This window comes from Desarmillaria tabescens, assembly GCF_030435595.1.
Source record: "Desarmillaria tabescens strain CCBAS 213 chromosome Unknown EV420scaffold_115, whole genome shotgun sequence".
Classification (NCBI taxonomy): domain Eukaryota; kingdom Fungi; phylum Basidiomycota; class Agaricomycetes; order Agaricales; family Physalacriaceae; genus Desarmillaria; species Desarmillaria tabescens.
Genome location: NW_026848414.1, coordinates 97,362 through 115,253, shown reverse-complemented (window position 1 = coordinate 115,253; position 17,892 = coordinate 97,362). Strand labels below are relative to the sequence as shown.

At 46.6% G+C, this 17,892-nt stretch overlaps 7 protein-coding genes across 7 annotated transcripts; 2 read left to right on the top strand and 5 right to left on the bottom strand.

Moving 5' to 3' along the window:
* Positions 1-1,972: 1,972 nt before the first annotated feature.
* EV420DRAFT_1652166 (uncharacterized protein) lies at positions 1,973-2,523 on the bottom strand (the record flags this gene model as incomplete). The annotated part of the gene is made up of 3 exons (XM_060478614.1): positions 1,973-2,031; positions 2,089-2,274; positions 2,325-2,523. 3 exons carry the CDS (start codon positions 2,521-2,523, stop codon positions 1,973-1,975), a joined length of 444 nt encoding a protein of 147 aa, XP_060322551.1.
* A 633-nt stretch (positions 2,524-3,156) lies between these two features.
* EV420DRAFT_1652165 (uncharacterized protein) lies at positions 3,157-3,726 on the top strand (the record flags this gene model as incomplete). The annotated part of the gene is made up of 1 exon (XM_060478613.1): positions 3,157-3,726. One exon carries the CDS (start codon positions 3,157-3,159, stop codon positions 3,724-3,726), a length of 570 nt encoding a protein of 189 aa, XP_060322550.1.
* Positions 3,727-4,239: 513 nt separating this feature from the next.
* On the top strand, positions 4,240-5,050 carry EV420DRAFT_1588851 (uncharacterized protein). The gene is made up of 2 exons (XM_060474867.1): positions 4,240-4,533; positions 4,586-5,050. The coding sequence occupies exons 1-2, from the start codon at positions 4,330-4,332 to the stop codon at positions 4,982-4,984; spliced, it is 603 nt and encodes a 200-aa protein (XP_060322549.1). The 5' UTR covers positions 4,240-4,329; the 3' UTR covers positions 4,985-5,050.
* Positions 5,051-5,556: 506 nt separating this feature from the next.
* EV420DRAFT_1588849 (uncharacterized protein) lies at positions 5,557-7,065 on the bottom strand. The gene is made up of 3 exons (XM_060474866.1): positions 6,161-7,065; positions 5,726-6,112; positions 5,557-5,672 (listed from the first exon to the last, which is right to left on the bottom strand). The coding sequence occupies exons 1-2, from the start codon at positions 6,904-6,906 to the stop codon at positions 6,025-6,027; spliced, it is 834 nt and encodes a 277-aa protein (XP_060322548.1). The 5' UTR covers positions 6,907-7,065; the 3' UTR covers positions 5,557-5,672; positions 5,726-6,024.
* A 178-nt stretch (positions 7,066-7,243) lies between these two features.
* Positions 7,244-9,486, bottom strand: EV420DRAFT_1623426 (general amino acid permease AGP2; the record flags this gene model as incomplete). Its single annotated transcript, XM_060475938.1, has 14 exons — positions 7,244-7,366; positions 7,420-7,579; positions 7,628-7,695; positions 7,746-7,821; positions 7,875-8,173; positions 8,226-8,344; positions 8,394-8,487; positions 8,537-8,541; positions 8,606-8,728; positions 8,781-8,815; positions 8,866-9,082; positions 9,129-9,251; positions 9,306-9,336; positions 9,388-9,486. The coding sequence occupies 14 exons, from the start codon at positions 9,484-9,486 to the stop codon at positions 7,244-7,246; spliced, it is 1,572 nt and encodes a 523-aa protein (XP_060322547.1).
* A 1,919-nt stretch (positions 9,487-11,405) lies between these two features.
* Positions 11,406-12,332, bottom strand: EV420DRAFT_1588831 (uncharacterized protein). Its single transcript, XM_060474865.1, has 2 exons — positions 12,158-12,332; positions 11,406-12,106 (listed from the first exon to the last, which is right to left on the bottom strand). The coding sequence occupies exons 1-2, from the start codon at positions 12,260-12,262 to the stop codon at positions 11,480-11,482; spliced, it is 732 nt and encodes a 243-aa protein (XP_060322546.1). The 5' UTR covers positions 12,263-12,332; the 3' UTR covers positions 11,406-11,479.
* Positions 12,333-14,725: 2,393 nt separating this feature from the next.
* Positions 14,726-15,863, bottom strand: EV420DRAFT_203169 (uncharacterized protein). Its single transcript, XM_060481191.1, has 2 exons — positions 15,249-15,863; positions 14,726-15,189 (listed from the first exon to the last, which is right to left on the bottom strand). The coding sequence occupies exons 1-2, from the start codon at positions 15,649-15,651 to the stop codon at positions 14,789-14,791; spliced, it is 804 nt and encodes a 267-aa protein (XP_060322545.1). The 5' UTR covers positions 15,652-15,863; the 3' UTR covers positions 14,726-14,788.
* Positions 15,864-17,892: the final 2,029 nt, after the last annotated feature.

Here is a 17,892-nt window from a genome sequence, read left to right as displayed (position 1 = left end):
CCACGAAGTCCTGTTTAGCCAGGAAATCGGATGTTCCGCCCGCCCGCCAAATTCCCCTGCCAAAACAATAGTCTCCTTGCCGGGCTTCAGTTGATGAAAAGAATGGTGTCAAAAGGTGAGTGGTTTGAACTGCGGAGAAACATTAACACTGGAAGAGAGGATACATGGTAAACCATACCTTCTCACACAGCAAATCCCTGAATCCTGGCATTCTCGATGTCGATCTGCCAACGTCGCTGCTCCATGGAGCTATACGATCCTTATCTTGGAGCTTACAGGGACTGCGAATGCCACAGAAAGCGAGCGAACTGCAGGCTAATAGCAAGCAGCCATGCACCATTCATTGATATATCGTACCATTTTGGTGTTCTCCAACTTGATCTGAACGGACGCCCTCAACGATTATACGCTTCCCGTGCTATCTGATTTTTTTGCAGACATTGGCTCTCCATCGGGATTTATCATGGACACCCGCCGTTCGCCGGCGACACAGACCCAGATTCGTCCGAAAAAGTGCCCAGGTCAGCGCGTAATGAGCTTTCACAAAAACTACTGAAAGTCATCTCGAGGAACGTCTTGTTTTTGGCGCTAGTTCACTAGGATAAAACCTATATCAGCTACAGTAATAGAACAATGAGAAATGGGATGTCTTACCTGTCAATGGTCTCCCAACTAAAGGCGCATTAGCCCAGGAGGGATGTCCCCGCGATATGAGCTGCAGCTACGTTAGCCCGAGAACAAAGAGAACACGCGGTCTGCCACACTGTTCGTGTGGTGCTCTTTTCTTTGAGCCACGAATGCATTGAGTCTCGTATAGCAGCCAGAAAATCCTTCAGGACAAGGTAGTCTCTCTAAAATCCGAGCCGCGCCTTCTTGGACCCAACATCTACGAGACAACAAGCATCCTTGGCATCGTTGAAGTCCATCGTATCCCTTTTCCTTGGAATTTCTCGCTAATAGGTCAAAAAAGTAAGCTTTGGATGAAAAATCAAAGGATATGCCTGTGCACCTAGTCATCCTGCCGTGCTACAGAACCCGGGCCTCCTGCGTTACTGGGCTACGCGTCTCCATCATTCCAGGCGATCCCCGGCATTTCACTGTTTAACGTGCACCTATCATTGGAAGCGCCATCCAGGAGCCCATGGGACCATCGAACCTGCCCTACCATGAATTACACTAGGGAACCTGTCAGGATTAGGATATCATGACAAAGAAAGAAGCGCATCAGTACGGCCCTGTCCTAACCCTGTCCAAGGAGGAAAAAAAGATAATTCCATCGTCTGGCATAGGAAACTGTACTGAAAGGGAGACTGGAAAACTGCAGAAGAGGGAAAGGGTAAGAAGTTTTAAGCAATTAAACCTTTCGAGCTTCCGGTTGCAGTGACGTTGTCAATGTCGAGTCGTGGTCGTCGTTGTGGTAAAGCAGACGGAAAATGCCGTTGGTGGCCTTGATATGCAACATGAGCAAACAAACGCGTCGCGTCGGTGGCTTGCCCGTAGCATCATTGATTCTCATTACTATCGACGTCCTTCCCATCAAGTTGCTGTTAGAATATGGATTGCTATTTTTAGAAGAGCGAGCTTGCATGAATATTCTCGCTCGTTCTCCCCATATTCCCCGGGACGCTTACTCATTTTATTAGTGATACATTACTCATTTATTCTAGTACATTCTACATGTATTCTGGTAGTATAAAAGCTGTTTAGTTAGTAGGGCATCGTTAGCGCGATTGCCGTGAACATTAGTTCCTTTTGTGCTTACCTGTGAACCGCGAGTTCTTACAGTTGCTCAATCTCACGAACAGTTTCGTAAGACCGCTCAAGAATTTTGAACTTTGTCGATTATTCTCTGCGCCATTGCAGCTACAAACGAAAGACAATGAAGCCAGAGAACGAGATAAGTAGCCTTTTATTACAGGAAGACTTAGAGAGATTAAAAGCAAACTAAATACGGAGCACTCTTTCTAGAATGTCAATGTCGATGTGACGATGTGTCCAGCTTGTCCATCTTTTCTTGAATGTACAAGCAAGCTAGTCGAACTGATTTAGCGACGGGGACATTATCGTGAAACGACTCATATAACTCACCATCTGCTAACGCCTGGAGTATCCCTTTGCCTGCGTACTCACTGCTCGGTGGAAAGTATTTGAGCGGTACAGAGGAGTATAGAGTATGCCATAGGACCGAAATGTCAACAGGTTCGGGGAAACTTGGATCGGTGGTGACGACAATCCCATTGCCATGATCGTCCCACATCTTATAAGGCTCCTTGGCTGTAATCAACGTCAGGATGAGATGCGCATAGTGTACAATAAAAACCTACCGAGAACCATACTCATCTTGAAAATCGACTGAAACGTTCTGTGGTGGCGAGATTTCACGAGGGGAATGGAGTATTCCTGCATGTACCATCCCCGAGTCTGATTTTCAAATTCTGGGCGATACGCGAGTTGCATTAACTGACGTTTGTTGATGAGAAATTCCAGGGTACAAGATTCGGAAGAAACTTCTTGGGAAGACATAGTTGGTGAGAGCGTAGGCGAGACAGAGAGCAGAGCTCCCACTTTTATATGTCCTAGTGTGGCAAATATCATTTTTGTTTAGCCGGGCCTGTAGCGAGACAACCAAGTAATGTCATACGTTAGCTGTAAAAGGTATATTTACTTTGCTTCAAGTTCAGCTCTAAGGTGTGTCAATTACCTTTTCTAGGGATCAATGAACTATAAACTCGAAGCACTCGGAACATATATCTTACATATATTGACTAGTCTATTTCATCCCAAAATTTGAGCATAGTTAGGGCGATGTCAGCTCATAATTAACGTGAAGTCAAAAAATAAGCCCTAGAAAACCGCACACAGAAATTTCGGAAGAACATACCACAGATTCCGCGGTATTTACAGTAATGGGTGCGTTCTGCTTTCCAAACGGCAAAGTTGCCACTCAACAATGATTTAAGTTTAAGTTTTGTACACGAAATGTCCATGCATTGTCATGGATTCAATCATTGTTCAAGGACGTCTATTCGTCACGCATCATGACTAGTGGTAGCTTATCCACTCTTGTGCCGACAATTGCAGAATACGTAAGGGTGCTCTTGATCTGAACATATAAAAGACCGGCCTGCAGCGCTCAGAAACACCATCCGATCCACCATGCAACCCTCCAAGCCTAACCAAGTTAAATCAACTCAGCCTTTCGAATCGCCCTCTGTCTCTCTCATCCCGAAGGGACTCCATGGCGAGACACCCATCTCCGTACGGCCTTGTCGCTGCGGCCTCAACTACCCAAACGGTTGCGAGTGGCATGTCTTCCACCCCGAAGGTCAGGTACTCGCGATCCACCACAAGAACTCTCCCGATGAGTTTGCCAAGGTCCAAGACTCTCCTCCTGCTAACACCCCTTCCAACACCACACCAATCTCGTTAACCGAGGCCCAGCTCAACTCTTTCGGGTTTGGCTACCACAAGGATGCTACATTCACCCTCAAACAAAACTTCTCGAAGAAAAGGGACTTGGGCCCGTGGGCACGGGTACAAGGCGAAAGCATACGATGTCTGGGTTGCGATGTCGACGTAGTTCCGGGAGATTGGATTGAGCATCGGGGAACCTGTCGTGGCATCGAAACGAAAGTCGTTGATGTCATAGCAGACGCTTGGGAAAAGGAGGCGAAGGACGGGGCCTTCGCTTCCCGTGCCCCTGGAATTTTCTCTCTGCTCGTCTAATTGAATAGGGGTTTCGTTTTGGGATATCTCTTTTGCTGCCTGTACTATCAATAAAAACGGCAATATATTTCAATATTAGAGGAATTATAATTAGCGACAAAACGTTGACTCACCACGTTATCGAGAGCGCCTGGCTTAAAGTTAAGTTGGTGAGCAACCGGAAACGGTAAATGCCTCCGCCCGGGACCAACCGCCATTGGAACCACGATCTCATGGCGCCAAAATTTTGGACCAAGAAATCGAATTGTGTACTTCAACTAACTAATCAATCCAGTAACATAAACATCGGGTCGTAATTTTCAAGCGTAACTTGAAGCCTTCTTTGGTCTATTCCTCAGTCCAGCTTGCATGTTCGAATCCACACCATAAATCAGACGCAATTTCTGAGGAATTTACCTACTGTTTTTGCTAGCGAGATGCATTCGTTACCTGCCACCGGTCCCCGGGCCGGAAAACATCGGAAAAATGAACGATCGTCAAACATGGATCCATCTTCTTACCAACAACCAGCCTACACGAGGCATCGCCAACACCCCACCTCCCCTAACACTCTCATTCCTATTCCATTCTATTTTCAGCATCTTACGGCTAGTAGCTATCTCGATGACTGCCACTACATCATCCGCCCTGGCCTATTCATTCTTTATCCTTTGCACAAAAAATATCCCGCTTACTGTCTTCATCCTCGTCACTCTATTTCTCCTCACGAGCTTTGTTGTATACAAGACTACGACGTTGTTGCGCATTAGGCGAGTCCGCTCTCAGTGGACATCGAAGAGGGAACTGATTCTGGACATCGAATCGAAGGTATGTCGCCGCCTATATTCTGGAAGCCACGCCTAATGGTACACTCTGCTAGCGGCCAGATGGAGACCACACTTCAACCGGAAAGATTGAATCACTACCTCTCATCTCGCACTTGAGGCCAAAAGCAGGCGACAGAATCCGATCCTTACATCGACGACTCATAACTTCCTGCGGCTGTTCTGCTCCCATTTATCTTCCTATAGATATCAAGCGATATTCTACCAAAGACTCCGAGCTCTCTGCAGTGCATGGCACTGAGAACAACTGTCATGAACCATGTCCACCGACCTTCGCCGAACGTCCGTCAAGTCTGCTCTTATACGGTTCGAAGCCTGGCTTGGACTCTGTAGGGAGATACGAAGGAGGATATGTCGAAGGAGTCCTCCAAACAGCATTAATACGGTGTATGCTGCGCCGGCCGGGAAGCAGCATGTCGTTTCTTCCATTCTAGCTAGACGCTTGTAAACCCAAAGTTCTTGTCCTCGTTCCATCACTTCTTTGGGATTAGATACATCATTACAACAAAAAATTTGAGCAGTTATGTATGCACTAGAATATCAATGCACACACTTCTTAAAGTCAATAAAATAAACAGCTTTACAACGATAAACTAGACTCGACCTTATCCATAAGACAAATGAATTCATGATATTTGTCGTTATACACGTCGTCCCTATCTTCGAGCGATTCCACCTCTTTATATGACATTCACGTTGCAACCCTGCCAAGAATTCCTTAGAGTTCGCAAAGTGGTCAGTGTATTTCACAACCACCTCCGTATCAAAATCCTTGAACAGATAAGTCTCGCCGCATCTGAGTATGATCCCCCCAGTATCGGGCTTGAACATGAGATCTCTATCGTTCCATAGATGTCATAGTAGGCTTCAAGATGGGCATTAAGCCATGTGGTAGAAGTTAGATGTATTCGAAGAGTAACACCTCTTTACTTATTTCCATCAGCACCTATCGATGTTCGCGTGCTGCGTAGGAGTAACTAAGTAGTCTATTTGACGTTTCATTTACCACCTGGTTACTACAAGTGAACTCTACTTGACCTGAACATAACCAGCCTATTACAGAAAAATCCAATCGATCGCCACGACATATTTGCAAAGAGACTCTAGCTGTCCCATATCAATCTAAACAGCTTTATTCAGCAAAGGGCAATAAAAGCGATGCGCAAGCAGCTTACCGAGTTCAGAAATAGAAACGATCCCTCGCGCGACCAATGGAGCCATCTTTGTCTCTACCACCGTCTTGTACTGCTGTATGTTTTCTCCCTGGCCATAACTAAGCCTAAAGACGATAGATACATCTATAATGTTGCTCATGTCGGAACCAGACAGGATCCTCGCCAAATCAGACCAAACGTTGTGGGTCCCGGAGGGTCGCAGTTCGTAGTTGGAAAGATATACGTCGAGAGCGATATTCTCGATGGACGTGGACTTTGCTTCCTTCAAGTTTTCCACCCACCACTTCATTGTCTGAGGATCAGAAGTATCTCCTTCTTCCGCTAGCGACACATTGATAGAGCGCAATCGCGAGATATTCAAAATCGGGTGGGTAGCCGCCACCGAGCCTGGTAAAGTGTCAGTTCTGGTTTGACGACGGGACACGTTCTACTCACCGCTCCTGTGATGTGCCGCATTCAGATGTTCTAGGGACGGAAGTGGTAAATCTAAGATTTGTTTGAGAAGCGACAGTAGTCTGATGTTCGATAATGATTGAGAGAGATTGCAGATTGTTGACCGAGAAGGGATACGTCTGAGTTTCGATGATGGACTCGAGAATGGGATCGCAGAATCCTTCCAGACTCAGCTTGACCAACCACCCTCCCGACGCTGGAGGGGACATATTAGTGATAAACGGGCTCGATTCCCCTATGATCCCTTCGAATGACAGATCAAATTCTGTAGACCCGCTGAATACAGTGTACAGGGCATCAACGTCCTTAAGGAGGTTCGTGTCAAGGACAACTGAGCGAAAGGAGTGTTGTGACAACGCCTCCTTCGAAGACTCACTCACTTCGCTCCAGTGATACTTGTTTATTTTCAACCTTTCGAGCTGACATACGGGAATGAGTCCCATCACAGCTGGGAAAGAAGGATCCTCGAGGATGCGTTCCCTACGACCGCCGTAGAGTGTGCAGAGATCGAGATTCTTGACGTAGGTGATGACATGTGGGGAGGTGATACACAAGGCGTGGAATTTCTGGCACTCGTCAATGGTGCTGAGATCTATGGTTTCGAATAGGTGGACGCGGGTGCGAGGCAGGAAGGCGTGAGAGACTAAGGAGCAAGACCGCAGAGTCGGGATATCGTCCCTGGCCTCATCGATGATCCTGTCAACCAGCTCTTGGGGAAGAGAGGGCATTGCGATATTGGAAACTCCTGACTGCGCAGTGATCAGGACAGGACTCCGGAGGGAAATTTGCACAAAGGATAGCAGAGAGATGCTCACAGAGAAATCAAAGCAGCTGTGAGCGGCGGTGGGGTAGACTTTTGGTGGGCCGAGATGCTTCGTTCAACGTAGGTGAAAGAGGATGACAAGTCTGGCGCAGAGCCCCTAGTGCACACTTTAGGTCCGTGCGTTCTCGATCAGTCACGGGTATTCCAATTCAGATTCCACGGAAGCGGCTCTCCGCCATTCAATTATAGTTGTAGGACAAGATGACATCTGCAATACGATAGCTCATGAATAATCTCGCAGCTCACCCAATCACCCACTTCTTAAACGCGTCCATTCTGCTTTCTGCGTTAACAAAGGACGCTTCATAGTCATCTATGATTTTCCTTTCCTCCTCGAAGAAAGTAACTTCTTTCGGTCGAATGAGCTGGACATAGATCGTTAACGAAACTTATCAGATTATAGAACGGAAAAACGCACCCGAGTACGATGTAGGGCCTTCCAGACGATGAATAATATAGGAAGAACACCGATGATAGTATAAGAAAAGAAGAACGTGGTCGTGTCCCAATTTCCTGGCATGAAGACCGAATAACCCAGTATGAACGGCATTATGAGGGTGAACCCGAAGGCGTAGTAGCTGCGAACATGATCAGCCTTGACGAGGGAAAGACTACTGAGAATATACCCGCAGAATGGTTGAAGGATACTACGGAATGGTAGGCTGCTTCGGGATATTCCCTGAGCCTCCAAGGCCTGAAAAAAGTCAGCATCACTTCGAACCAGAAAGTGTAACAAAAAAGCACATAGTAAAATCTCAGATATGTAAATGTCACGATAGCATAATTGATAACTTGCGTGGCCGCCGTGAGGCTGACGAACCTATCATGAAAGTTCAGACTACGTCCAGCTAACAATCAAGTCAGATAACTCACCATTCAAGCACCTTAGAGGTATCATTTGATACCTGCAGGAATGCCAACAGAGCGATTAGTATGGTTACTCCAACGCAGTATATCGGAACACCGTTCCGCGTGCATCTTGTCAAGAACCGAGGCAACCTTCGCTGTAGCGCCATGCCATACAGTGTACGACTGGCGCAGAAGACATAGCTGTTCCCGGCGGAGAATATCGACAGCATGATCAAAGCATTGACGATATGAGGCAGTACGGGAATGCTCATATTCTGCATCGCGATAACATACGGCGAGGAGCCGGCGCCAGGGCTTGGGGTCTGACAGAGCGAGCTGCAGATTTGGATCAGAGTAAGGAAGAAGTATTCCGACAGAGAGGGCTCCAAGGATGAAAAATGTCGTGACACGGGTGTATACGCCTTTGAATGTTCGAGGTAATGTCGTCCTTGGGTTCTCAGCCTCTCCTGCTGTCATAGACACAAATTCTGGACCTGGGATGGATTTATAATTGTGTTATACATATGTGATCTGAATACTCACCACACATCGTAAAGACCGCTTGTAATAGGCAGCTCAAAAAGCCAAGAAAACGCCCCGTAGAACCGGTCTTTTGATATTCAACGAATGGTGTTCCCTGCTCCCATCGTCAGTTCGTGCGCGCCTGAATGAATCTAACAACTGACCGGAACTTCCGATGCTTGAAATACGACAGTCAGCTGAGCACTTCCCAAACAAAGCCTAGACAAACTTACAATCCCAATTTCGAAAACCAAACCGATCATGGAGCGGGTTGCCGCCAAGCATAGTTATAAAAGTGAACAGAAGAAGTCCGAGAGCTAGGATGATCTTTCCGATCGCTAGCCAAAACTCGGATTCTACGAGAAACATTAGTACAAAGCCTAGTTCCCTATATTCCGCTGTGCTTACCACCGTAGAATCGCACAGCAAAAACATTCAGTGCTCTATGTAACTTGATCAGAATACATTTGTTTCGCTTGGCAAAGGAACGCACACGTAACACACGAGGACCACTACAATTACAACAGCGGTCGGGATCTTTTCCGTCCAAAAATGGATCATCAACTCGAAGGCTGTGATCTCGAAAGGAACAAGAATTGCAGGGTACAGGAAAAAGTTTATCCCAGCGCAGAATCCCAGTGCCGGATCGACAAAACGGTCGGCGAAGCGTATGAAAGGGGACGAAATAGGGATCCAAGAAACCATTTCGGCTACGTGTTCATCAGTCACGAAAAGTTCTAAGAAATCAGGTGGTACCTAAACAGTTGTTGATTGCCATCATTACGGTAGACCAGAACACGAATGCTAGTAGCAAACTGCCGGGTCCTCCATGCGGAAGCACGTAACCAATCTGTAGGAAGAGAGCGGTGCCGATGGTCCCTAATGCAGTAGATGTTGGTAAGAGTGTCTGTATTTGATGTAAACACGACTCGCCTCCGATACCAATCCAATGTAAGTGCCTGCTCTAAGGGGGCTCCATGGAAGGGTTAACCAGCAACGAGTTCAAGAGACACACCTTGAGCCGTCTGACTGTTTGGTCTGAATGTATGTAGCCAATATCTGAGACTACATCGTCAGTCCGGACGGATATTCTGGAGTCTTTTTCGGAGGTCATGGGGGATTTCGATGCAGACTGGAGAGTTTGCCACTCGGGAGTGAGGATAAGGAGGATAACTCCATGCCAGTAGCATCGGCAGATAAAATAGAGAAACGGATTTCAATATCAAGCACGTGCTGGTAAAGAAAAGAATCTTCGAAACCCGGGATTGCGGCCTACCTTGTTGAAAGGCCCACCCGATGACCTGCTTTGATATTTATGAAACGCGCCACATAGCGTTGCTAGACCTCACATGAGCATGAAGAGTAGGAAGCGCACATACTCACCTTATGGATGGTAGAAGGTCATGAAGAGTTTATTTGACGGTGTAAGGAAGCTTAGCCGCGTCGCCAATGGGGTAACTAGGACTTGATGGTAAATGATAAGTATTGATGGAACGTCTGTTCGTGCACAGGGTCATTGCAAAGAACAGGGTTTATCTGCAACAACTTCAAAATGTAAGTGGAAAGACTGAGGCCGGAATTGTTTGTATGAAAGGCGCGTTTGAGAAGACGAAGAGTGCTGCTACAAAAAAAAAGAAAAGAAAAGAGTAGTTTTGATTTCCAACGTAATCGGTTGTCCGGACCGAGTGCTGCGACCAGACCAGCTCCGCGGATCTTGCCGTACTCTGCCTATCTAGTATCTACCAACTATCGTCTCGACATTACACTGATACCGATAGAACATTGAAGACGTGCTATCTGAGTGTCAGACTTCAGGTACCCAAGGGATATCTAGTTCAACTAGTCTCAGCTGTTCACACCTTAAGTTCGGGGACTAACAGGCACTTTTTCGAGCTGCCAGGACCGACGGTGCTGGTAGTACTCTAAATTATTTTGAGCTTTAGAAGGTCGATCTTTCTCATCTGTTTATCTTGAACCCAAGACATTGCCTTGCCATCTTCCACCTAGTCTTGGTCTGATAGAGGCGGAGGTATTAGTTCAGGGTATTATATCCTTTTTCTGGGTCGTGATAACTCTGATAAAACGGCTCTGGACTTCCCGGGGAATCTAGTAACCTTACGGGGTCAGTGAAAATTGGCCAGTTTAACTACTGCCATGCTTGACCGGGAAGTATACATGTCTTCCCTGGATTCTGAGGCACTATTTACTCAACGACAATCAGGCTGTTCTTCGTACGCAGTGAGCGGACTACTACTCAATAACGAATCTCCCATTTAAATCGTCGTTTAATGACAAATTCACAGCTTACCTCCACTATACACCAGAATATTCTCAACATGGAAGTGCGTACTGGAAACCAAATCCGAGTCGTTCGCGACTCACCTACCTCACCACAGTCATAACCACCTGGATCCGAACATCAATACCCCCTCATGTCAACAAGGATGCTTCTCGTCTACCCAATGGTTGAAGCTGTGATTGGGATAGCTTTGGCAGCCCGTCTTGCCTCACAGAATCGTCAGTAATATCAGATAGATCGACAAGATTAACTTTCCTAAGACAATTTTCATTCTAGCTCGGACGAATTGTCATATTTATGTAGTAGCAAGGCCGCCTTATCTATCCCTCATAGAAGATATTTCCCCAGAGACGTATCACGTCATCTGCGAAGAGGTATCTATGTTCCCCCCTTTGCGACAGGCAAGTTTCCATCTGATATATCCAATGACAACATCTCTTCTCATCGGAACCACTGCTCCACGGTCCGAAAAACGAGTTCTACCCCTCGCTGCTTTATGTCCGCAGCTTCATGCTAACTCTCAGCTTCGACTTGGACCTTTCTACAGATCACGCTGCTTGTCAAGAACATGGTAGTGGAGAAAGGAAATGCTTTCGTTCTTCCTTGCTCGACCTTCGAATATCCTAGGTGAATTTGACGATTGTCGTTTGCACGTTGAAAACCTCAATACGATCGACCTTGACCTCAAGGACTGGCTGTCTTTCACGGGCTACCTAGAATCAACTTCCAGGAAGAGGCTGATGAGAGTGAAGAATGGTATTGATACCCTGATATTACAGATAATTCCAGTTTATCCCACCAAATGCTATCAACGCCAACTTCGACCTCGTTCTACCTTTGACGAGGCACCAACTCTGCTGGCTCGTTTCAGCGAACTAGCGATGGTAGAGGCGGACAAATTGCGCGTCAAGCTCCTGCGTGGACGATTCGTAGCCAAAGGCATGTCTACGGGCTTCGTTTTCTCCGACTCTGGATGTTCAAGGCCCACATTGTCATCCACCTCGAAGCACGCTACAGGTATAGAGGGTTGCAAGAATGTAAGCGCAGCCTCGCGCAAGATTGTATCGGAGATTTCGCGATCAGAGCTGGAAGATAATGAATCTCCAGAGGATCGACCAATTTGGACAAGACCAAGACCATCGAAATGTTCTCCACCATCCTTTCTCGTCAAGCCAAGAATCCCGAGGCCTACGCCAGTCGGTACAACGGGCAAGGAGAAAGCCGTAGAAGAGGATGAGAGGTCTGTGCTGTCATTGATAGAAGAGCCATCGCTGGTGAAGGAGACATCATAGGGTAAGAGGTGTTGGGTAGAATCCTGGGCAGCAATAGAAATAGAAGGAGCTGTCGATACAGGTGAAAGAAGGTGGGCGTCGCGTAAGTGTGACGACGGAATAGAATCGATGGACTCAAAAGTCACAATAGGTGTAGAGAATGTCTACAAGATGAGGAATAAATCTAAGAATAAAGGATATGAGCGATTAATTACCTTCCCAAGGTCTCGTCCATGTACCCGCCGTCTCGGGACGACTCCAGCAAAAGAATCGTAGTGCCATCCTTCGAATCTCTGAACCTTCTTGTTAATTTCATGCATGAGTTCTGTTGATAGCAAAGAGCAGCGGCGGGGCGAATGCTGAAATTTGACAAGAAAGAGGAATATGGTGGAAGAAAAGAAAGGATGTTGGAAACATGTGACAGAAGGCACGTCTCTGTCACCTCACGTGAACCGTTACGACCTTTGAAATGACAGTGACGCCAGTGACACGCTGTGAGTCTGACGCGGCCGCAGGACGCATTATCAAATTCATAGATCCCTCGATGCAATAATTTTCAAGTTGACAAAATGCCTGACGGACTGAAACAATATTTTGAAAGCTGCTTCAATGTTCCCACCACCTCACATACCTGTGTACTGAAAACATACTAGTTGGTGAGGGCCAACGCATCTGCGTGGCAAGTCCGAGTCCTATGTTTTGTTTCGTTTTACATAGAAAGTAAAAGAAAAGCAACAATAATAATTGAAATCATGGACTAATAACCGTAACGAATGTGTACGAAAATACAATATGTCAGACTCATCTATACCACTTCGTCTCCTTGACTCGGCAGGTCAGACATCTAATCAGAGTATTAGCTTCTTATAAAGGCCTGCAAATACGGTCGCTTACCCTGAATTAACAAGCAAGAATATATATCATTTATGCTAGAACAAGGGGTTAGTATTCCAGTCGAGTTGAAAGATAATGGCGCGTACCCTAGTACATAAATAATACACAGCCTATATTCTGAGCAAAAACAAGTTAGTCAAACAAAGGCGAAACAAGACAGGGAATCCTTACTATGAATATACTACCTTTCGCTGTCCATGAATGGCATGCCAACGAGGCACCGGTACATCCGCCCCAACCCGTAGGATTCTTTAATGAAAAGTAGCCGCCGTGTTAGATGATATAACAGCCCAGCCTAGCAGTAGTAGATACCGTGTTAGCGCACAGAAAAGAAAAAGAAGCAGAAAGGGACCTAGCAAAGGCGATCCCCGCTTCTTCGTTCACTCAGCCCGTGTAAAGGCCTGTACCCGTTTCGTTAACTTGTGGTTCCGGTTCATTTGAGCGACTGGAGGGCGAGTTAGGCACTGAGAAAGGATTCCAAGCGCAAAATTGAAACTAGATTAAGGATCAGTTACCGAGTCGCTAACGAAGCAAAAGCTTACCTTACCTATGATCTGCTCAAGAACTAGTTGTTGAGCCCGCCATCGTGTACGAGCGAGGACCCAACATAAATTTCACACTGGCAGAACATCAGGAACACGAGATACGCGAGGAAGGATATGAACTCACCCGTGTATATGTACCCCATCCATCAGCATCACATCAGACTTCGTGATGCACATTCGTGTGACAGTCGAGGAGCACACTCGTGCACGGAAAAGGGCTACATCAACAAAGGGCTTGTTAGCGAACAACGAGCTGAGCTGAGAAACATGGTACTATGCACCTGGTACCTGCAACCTCACTGTGTAAGGTGTTCTTGTCGTGATGGGACTATCGAGAGGCATAGCTTGCGCCCATAGCTACTATAGTTGATAGAATAAAGTGAGTAAATGAACTACACGACGAGGCAAATGAGTCTAAAGAATGGGAAATAGAAGAAACGAAGACTTACCGATGACCGTATTGCCGCTATCTTCAAATATCCCTGAAATTCCAGCAAGGTCTTGTCCATCCCATCCATCAGCCTCGTTTACGCGCAACGAGCCAAATCCTAGCATATCCGATGGCATGTTAGCAGGGAAAGAGGCAAGAAATAAGCCACGCACCGGTATCCGAACTCCCTACCATTACCTTACAGCTGTCATCCTATTGTGTCGTAGCGAACAAAGATGCTTGTCCCCATTCTATTGCATATCATCGCCTGAGAATGACAAGCAAAGTGTTAGCTCAAATTGAAGGATTGTAAAGTACGGCTTACCTTGGTGAAACGAGCCTGTACAAGTCAAAAGAGGGATTGAAGAGAAAGCTAAGGCTCTGGAAATTTACTCGTTAAATGCTTGCTAACCAAACCTAACCATTCACTTACCATTTGAATGTCGAGCTCATTGCTCGACGCCGGGGTACACGAGAGGACCTTGAACCAATCCTGAGTAAGATTAAAAACAAAAGAAACAGCAAAGAGCTCACTGGAGCCAACAGCGAGCTTTGGCGCCGTCATCGCGGTGACTGTTCAAATCAGAAATAAAGTTAGCGAAGAAGTTGAAAAAGAGGAAGCGAACAAATAGAAAAGGTTCCCACGATGAGCTCAGGCAGCCAGGACGGCAATTGCCGTGAACGAATAGAAATATTCCCACGGTTTGCTCAGGTAGCAAAGTCGGCAAATGCCGTGATGGATTGATACCCCAAATAGATTTTTTCCCACGATCAGTTCAGGACGGCATAATAACCGAGTATCCTATATACATAGGACTCGGAAAAGAGGTAAGTAATCTACTCCATAATATAATCACTTTCGTTCAAGTCCAGCTCGTCGGAGGACATAGATCATAATAGTAATAGAATTGGTGGGTTGGGGTATGCATTAAAACATACATAATACATATCCTGATGATCAGGACCCAGGTCTGCTCTCAGCTGATAGTGACCAGTCCTCTGGTGATTAACAAAGACATCTCCCTCTCGACCGCACTCTTGTACAACTCCAGACCTGGAACGCTTCTTCCCTCTGGTTTCATTGGTCTGAATATTAAGGATACGTTTCGAATAGATCCAAAATCAGATTCAGATAGCATGACGGCAAATTCGGACCAGAATTGTAGCACGTTGGGATATACTTCAGTGGACTCGGAGTCCAAAAGGGATGCATTGATAGTGAATGTTTCGAGGGAGACATGTCTTGCACTTTCCAAGTTCTTCGCACACCACCTTAACGAGTTGCTGATCGAACATGGCCCCCGAATTATGATTGACATGGAAAGAAAACGCAGGTTTGGAGGAAGATTAAGAGTTGGGTAAGAAAAACGCTCTGATTCTGAATGAAACACGATCAATCAGCTTTGCGATCCTTGGAAGGAGATTGACTATACGAGCCTATAGAGTAATATGAAACGCTGAGGTGCTCCAGCGAAGGCAAAGGAAAATCTAAAAATTCCTTCAGATCGTTAACTTCGTCTGGATCAAACATCTTTATCGAGAAACTCTTCAGGTTGTTAACCGAGAACGGATACGTCCCTGTCTGAATGATCGACTGGAGAAGTGACCGGTAATAACCTTCCACGGCCAGCTTTACCAGTGACCCTCCCTGGGGGGCTATAAGAGGGCTCGGTGTCGACGTATCTTTAAGGAGCCCATGAAAATCAAGATCAAGCTCCCGCGACCCTTTAAACATGGTATACAGATCCGCGACCTTCTTCCAAACCGAAATGTACCCCGTGTGAACAGTAGCTGAGCGGAATGAATGCAAAGAAAGGGATTCCTTCGATGATTCACTCATTTTGGTAAAGTCGTACGCATCCACCTTCAATCGCTCCAGCTGGCCGACAGGAATCAGACTCAACAAGGCAGGAAAAGAGGGGTCGCTGAGAATGGCATTTTTAAGGCTATTCTGACGAGTACGAACTGTGATCACCTTCACGTATTGAATCACCTATGGGAAGCTGGTGCATAGCGCATGGAATCTCTGGCATTGGGCGGCGGTGTTGAAATATATAGTTTCGAAAAGATAGGTGCGTGTACGTGGCAAAAGAGCAGTGGGAGACTAGAGAGCATGCCATGAGAGTCGATAGGTCATCGTAGGATTCGTCAATCACCTTGTCCAGTAGCTCTGGAGGCAGAAAGGACATGACAAGACGGTTTGCGGCGATTCGGAAGCAGAAAGTGGGTGGTGGTCTAGAGGAGCTTCGCGTGGGTGGAAGCTAGATGATAATGGCCAAGGAATACTTGGAGTTTCTGCAAGGATGGAAAATAGAGCGATACAGCACTGTTGGACGTAAGTGGGCAGGGGTAGTGAAGGGCCGGTTAGCCCCTTTCCGTAACTGCGACTTGGCTCCTGGCCGGATCATCGCAACTTGCCACGGGATCCGTGCTATGTTCATAGTAGAACTCAGGCCGTAAGTATACGCTCTCGAACAAGAGTCTCATTGCTTCTTCGAAATGCGGACATGGCATCAAGTGAACCATTTTAGCTAGAAGCTATTGAAAATACACATCAACCTAGAAACTTGCTAGAAACTATTCTTACATACAGAACATCCGAGTCGAGTCAGTCATGGTGCCGATGATGGTCCTGTTCATCCCTTCTGCTCTTCCTCGACTTGTGTTTACTATGACCATCATCATGTTCACCATTAAAATGAATGCAGACTAGAATAAGACCAGGCGTTGGCATCGAAGAGAAACTGAGGTCAACACGACTCACTTTTCTTCGGTATGTTAATCACAGCTGTATCTTGGTGCAGTACAAAGGAGGCGCGCATCATGGCACCAAAGTGCCGTGACATCAACACCCCGAGGAAATTTCCTCGAAAACGCGTAGAAGTTCCCATCAATACCTTTATCTATACGCTCAATGCCCTCGCGAGCTATATCGAATAGTTTCAGAAATAAATCAAAGACAGCTAATTTAAAGTTGAACTCACAAAGAATGTCGCTTACTGAGGGCGTCTCCTTGAACATGTCAGATGCAATGGGAGTCGCGATAGGAACCGAATCTCTGTAGAGGATAGGTTTACCAGTGGAGTCAAATCCCGGCTGATACGGCTGCGGTTGGTACGCTACCGGCGAGGCACCAACTGGAGCGTAACGCGCCAGTCCCCTGGAGTCGGACATCATGTCGGTGCTTCGCTCATGGATGGGATTCAAGGCAGGAGGACTGCAAGCGTGGATTTCGAGGGCGCTGGATTCACGAGAAAGCGCAAGTCCGAGAATCTGGGTGTGGCTATCGTGTATCATGTTCCTTTCAAGCGATGAAGTAAATTCAAGCTCGGTAGGAGTTAAGTCAGAGCCAGGAATAGGACGAGAAAATGACGCGGGAGAGCTGACGTCTTCTGGTAGGATAAAGGGTAATGGAGCTCCCTCAGCTGTGTGGGGTCCAGCTCTAGCTGGGGAGGAGTAGCTCCTGAGATATGCTGACTTTGGGACCCATTACGGGGTGAAGGACGGTAGGAATTAGTGGAGGATGTCGCTATTATTCGAGCGACGAGAATTGTCTGAGTTACTGTACTGCATAGAAGGTGTTTCGGCACCTCTTTGAGCGTCGTGTGGCTGCAGCGAAGGGGAACGAAACATGGTTAGTGAGCTGATGGGATGATCTGATGAGGGATTCCTGCATCATATAGCTTTTGTGGTGAGCTATAACGAGGTATGAGAACGAACTGATATTCTCCCCGAAAACTTGTTGTAGAATGAGAAGAATGGTTAGCTCAGAATATAATTTCGTAAGAGAAAGGACTACCGAACCTGTCGCGAGTCTTACAATCCGATTCGAAGCTTCGTAGCGACAGGAACAAATCTGGTTCAGAGAACGCCAGGTGATATGATCCGCCTATAAAAGGTAAAAATCGGCTGTGTACCATCCAGTAAACGTGAGGCTTCTATCTTAAAGAGGCAAAAAGGACATGTGCGATAGCTGGCATACGCGAGCATGCCCGTAACGCGTGTTCGCCTTCTGTGTGCCTTCCTGACGGTCAACGCGTGGGTAATACGTGGGATTAGGACAGGAAATGGAGAGCTTCGG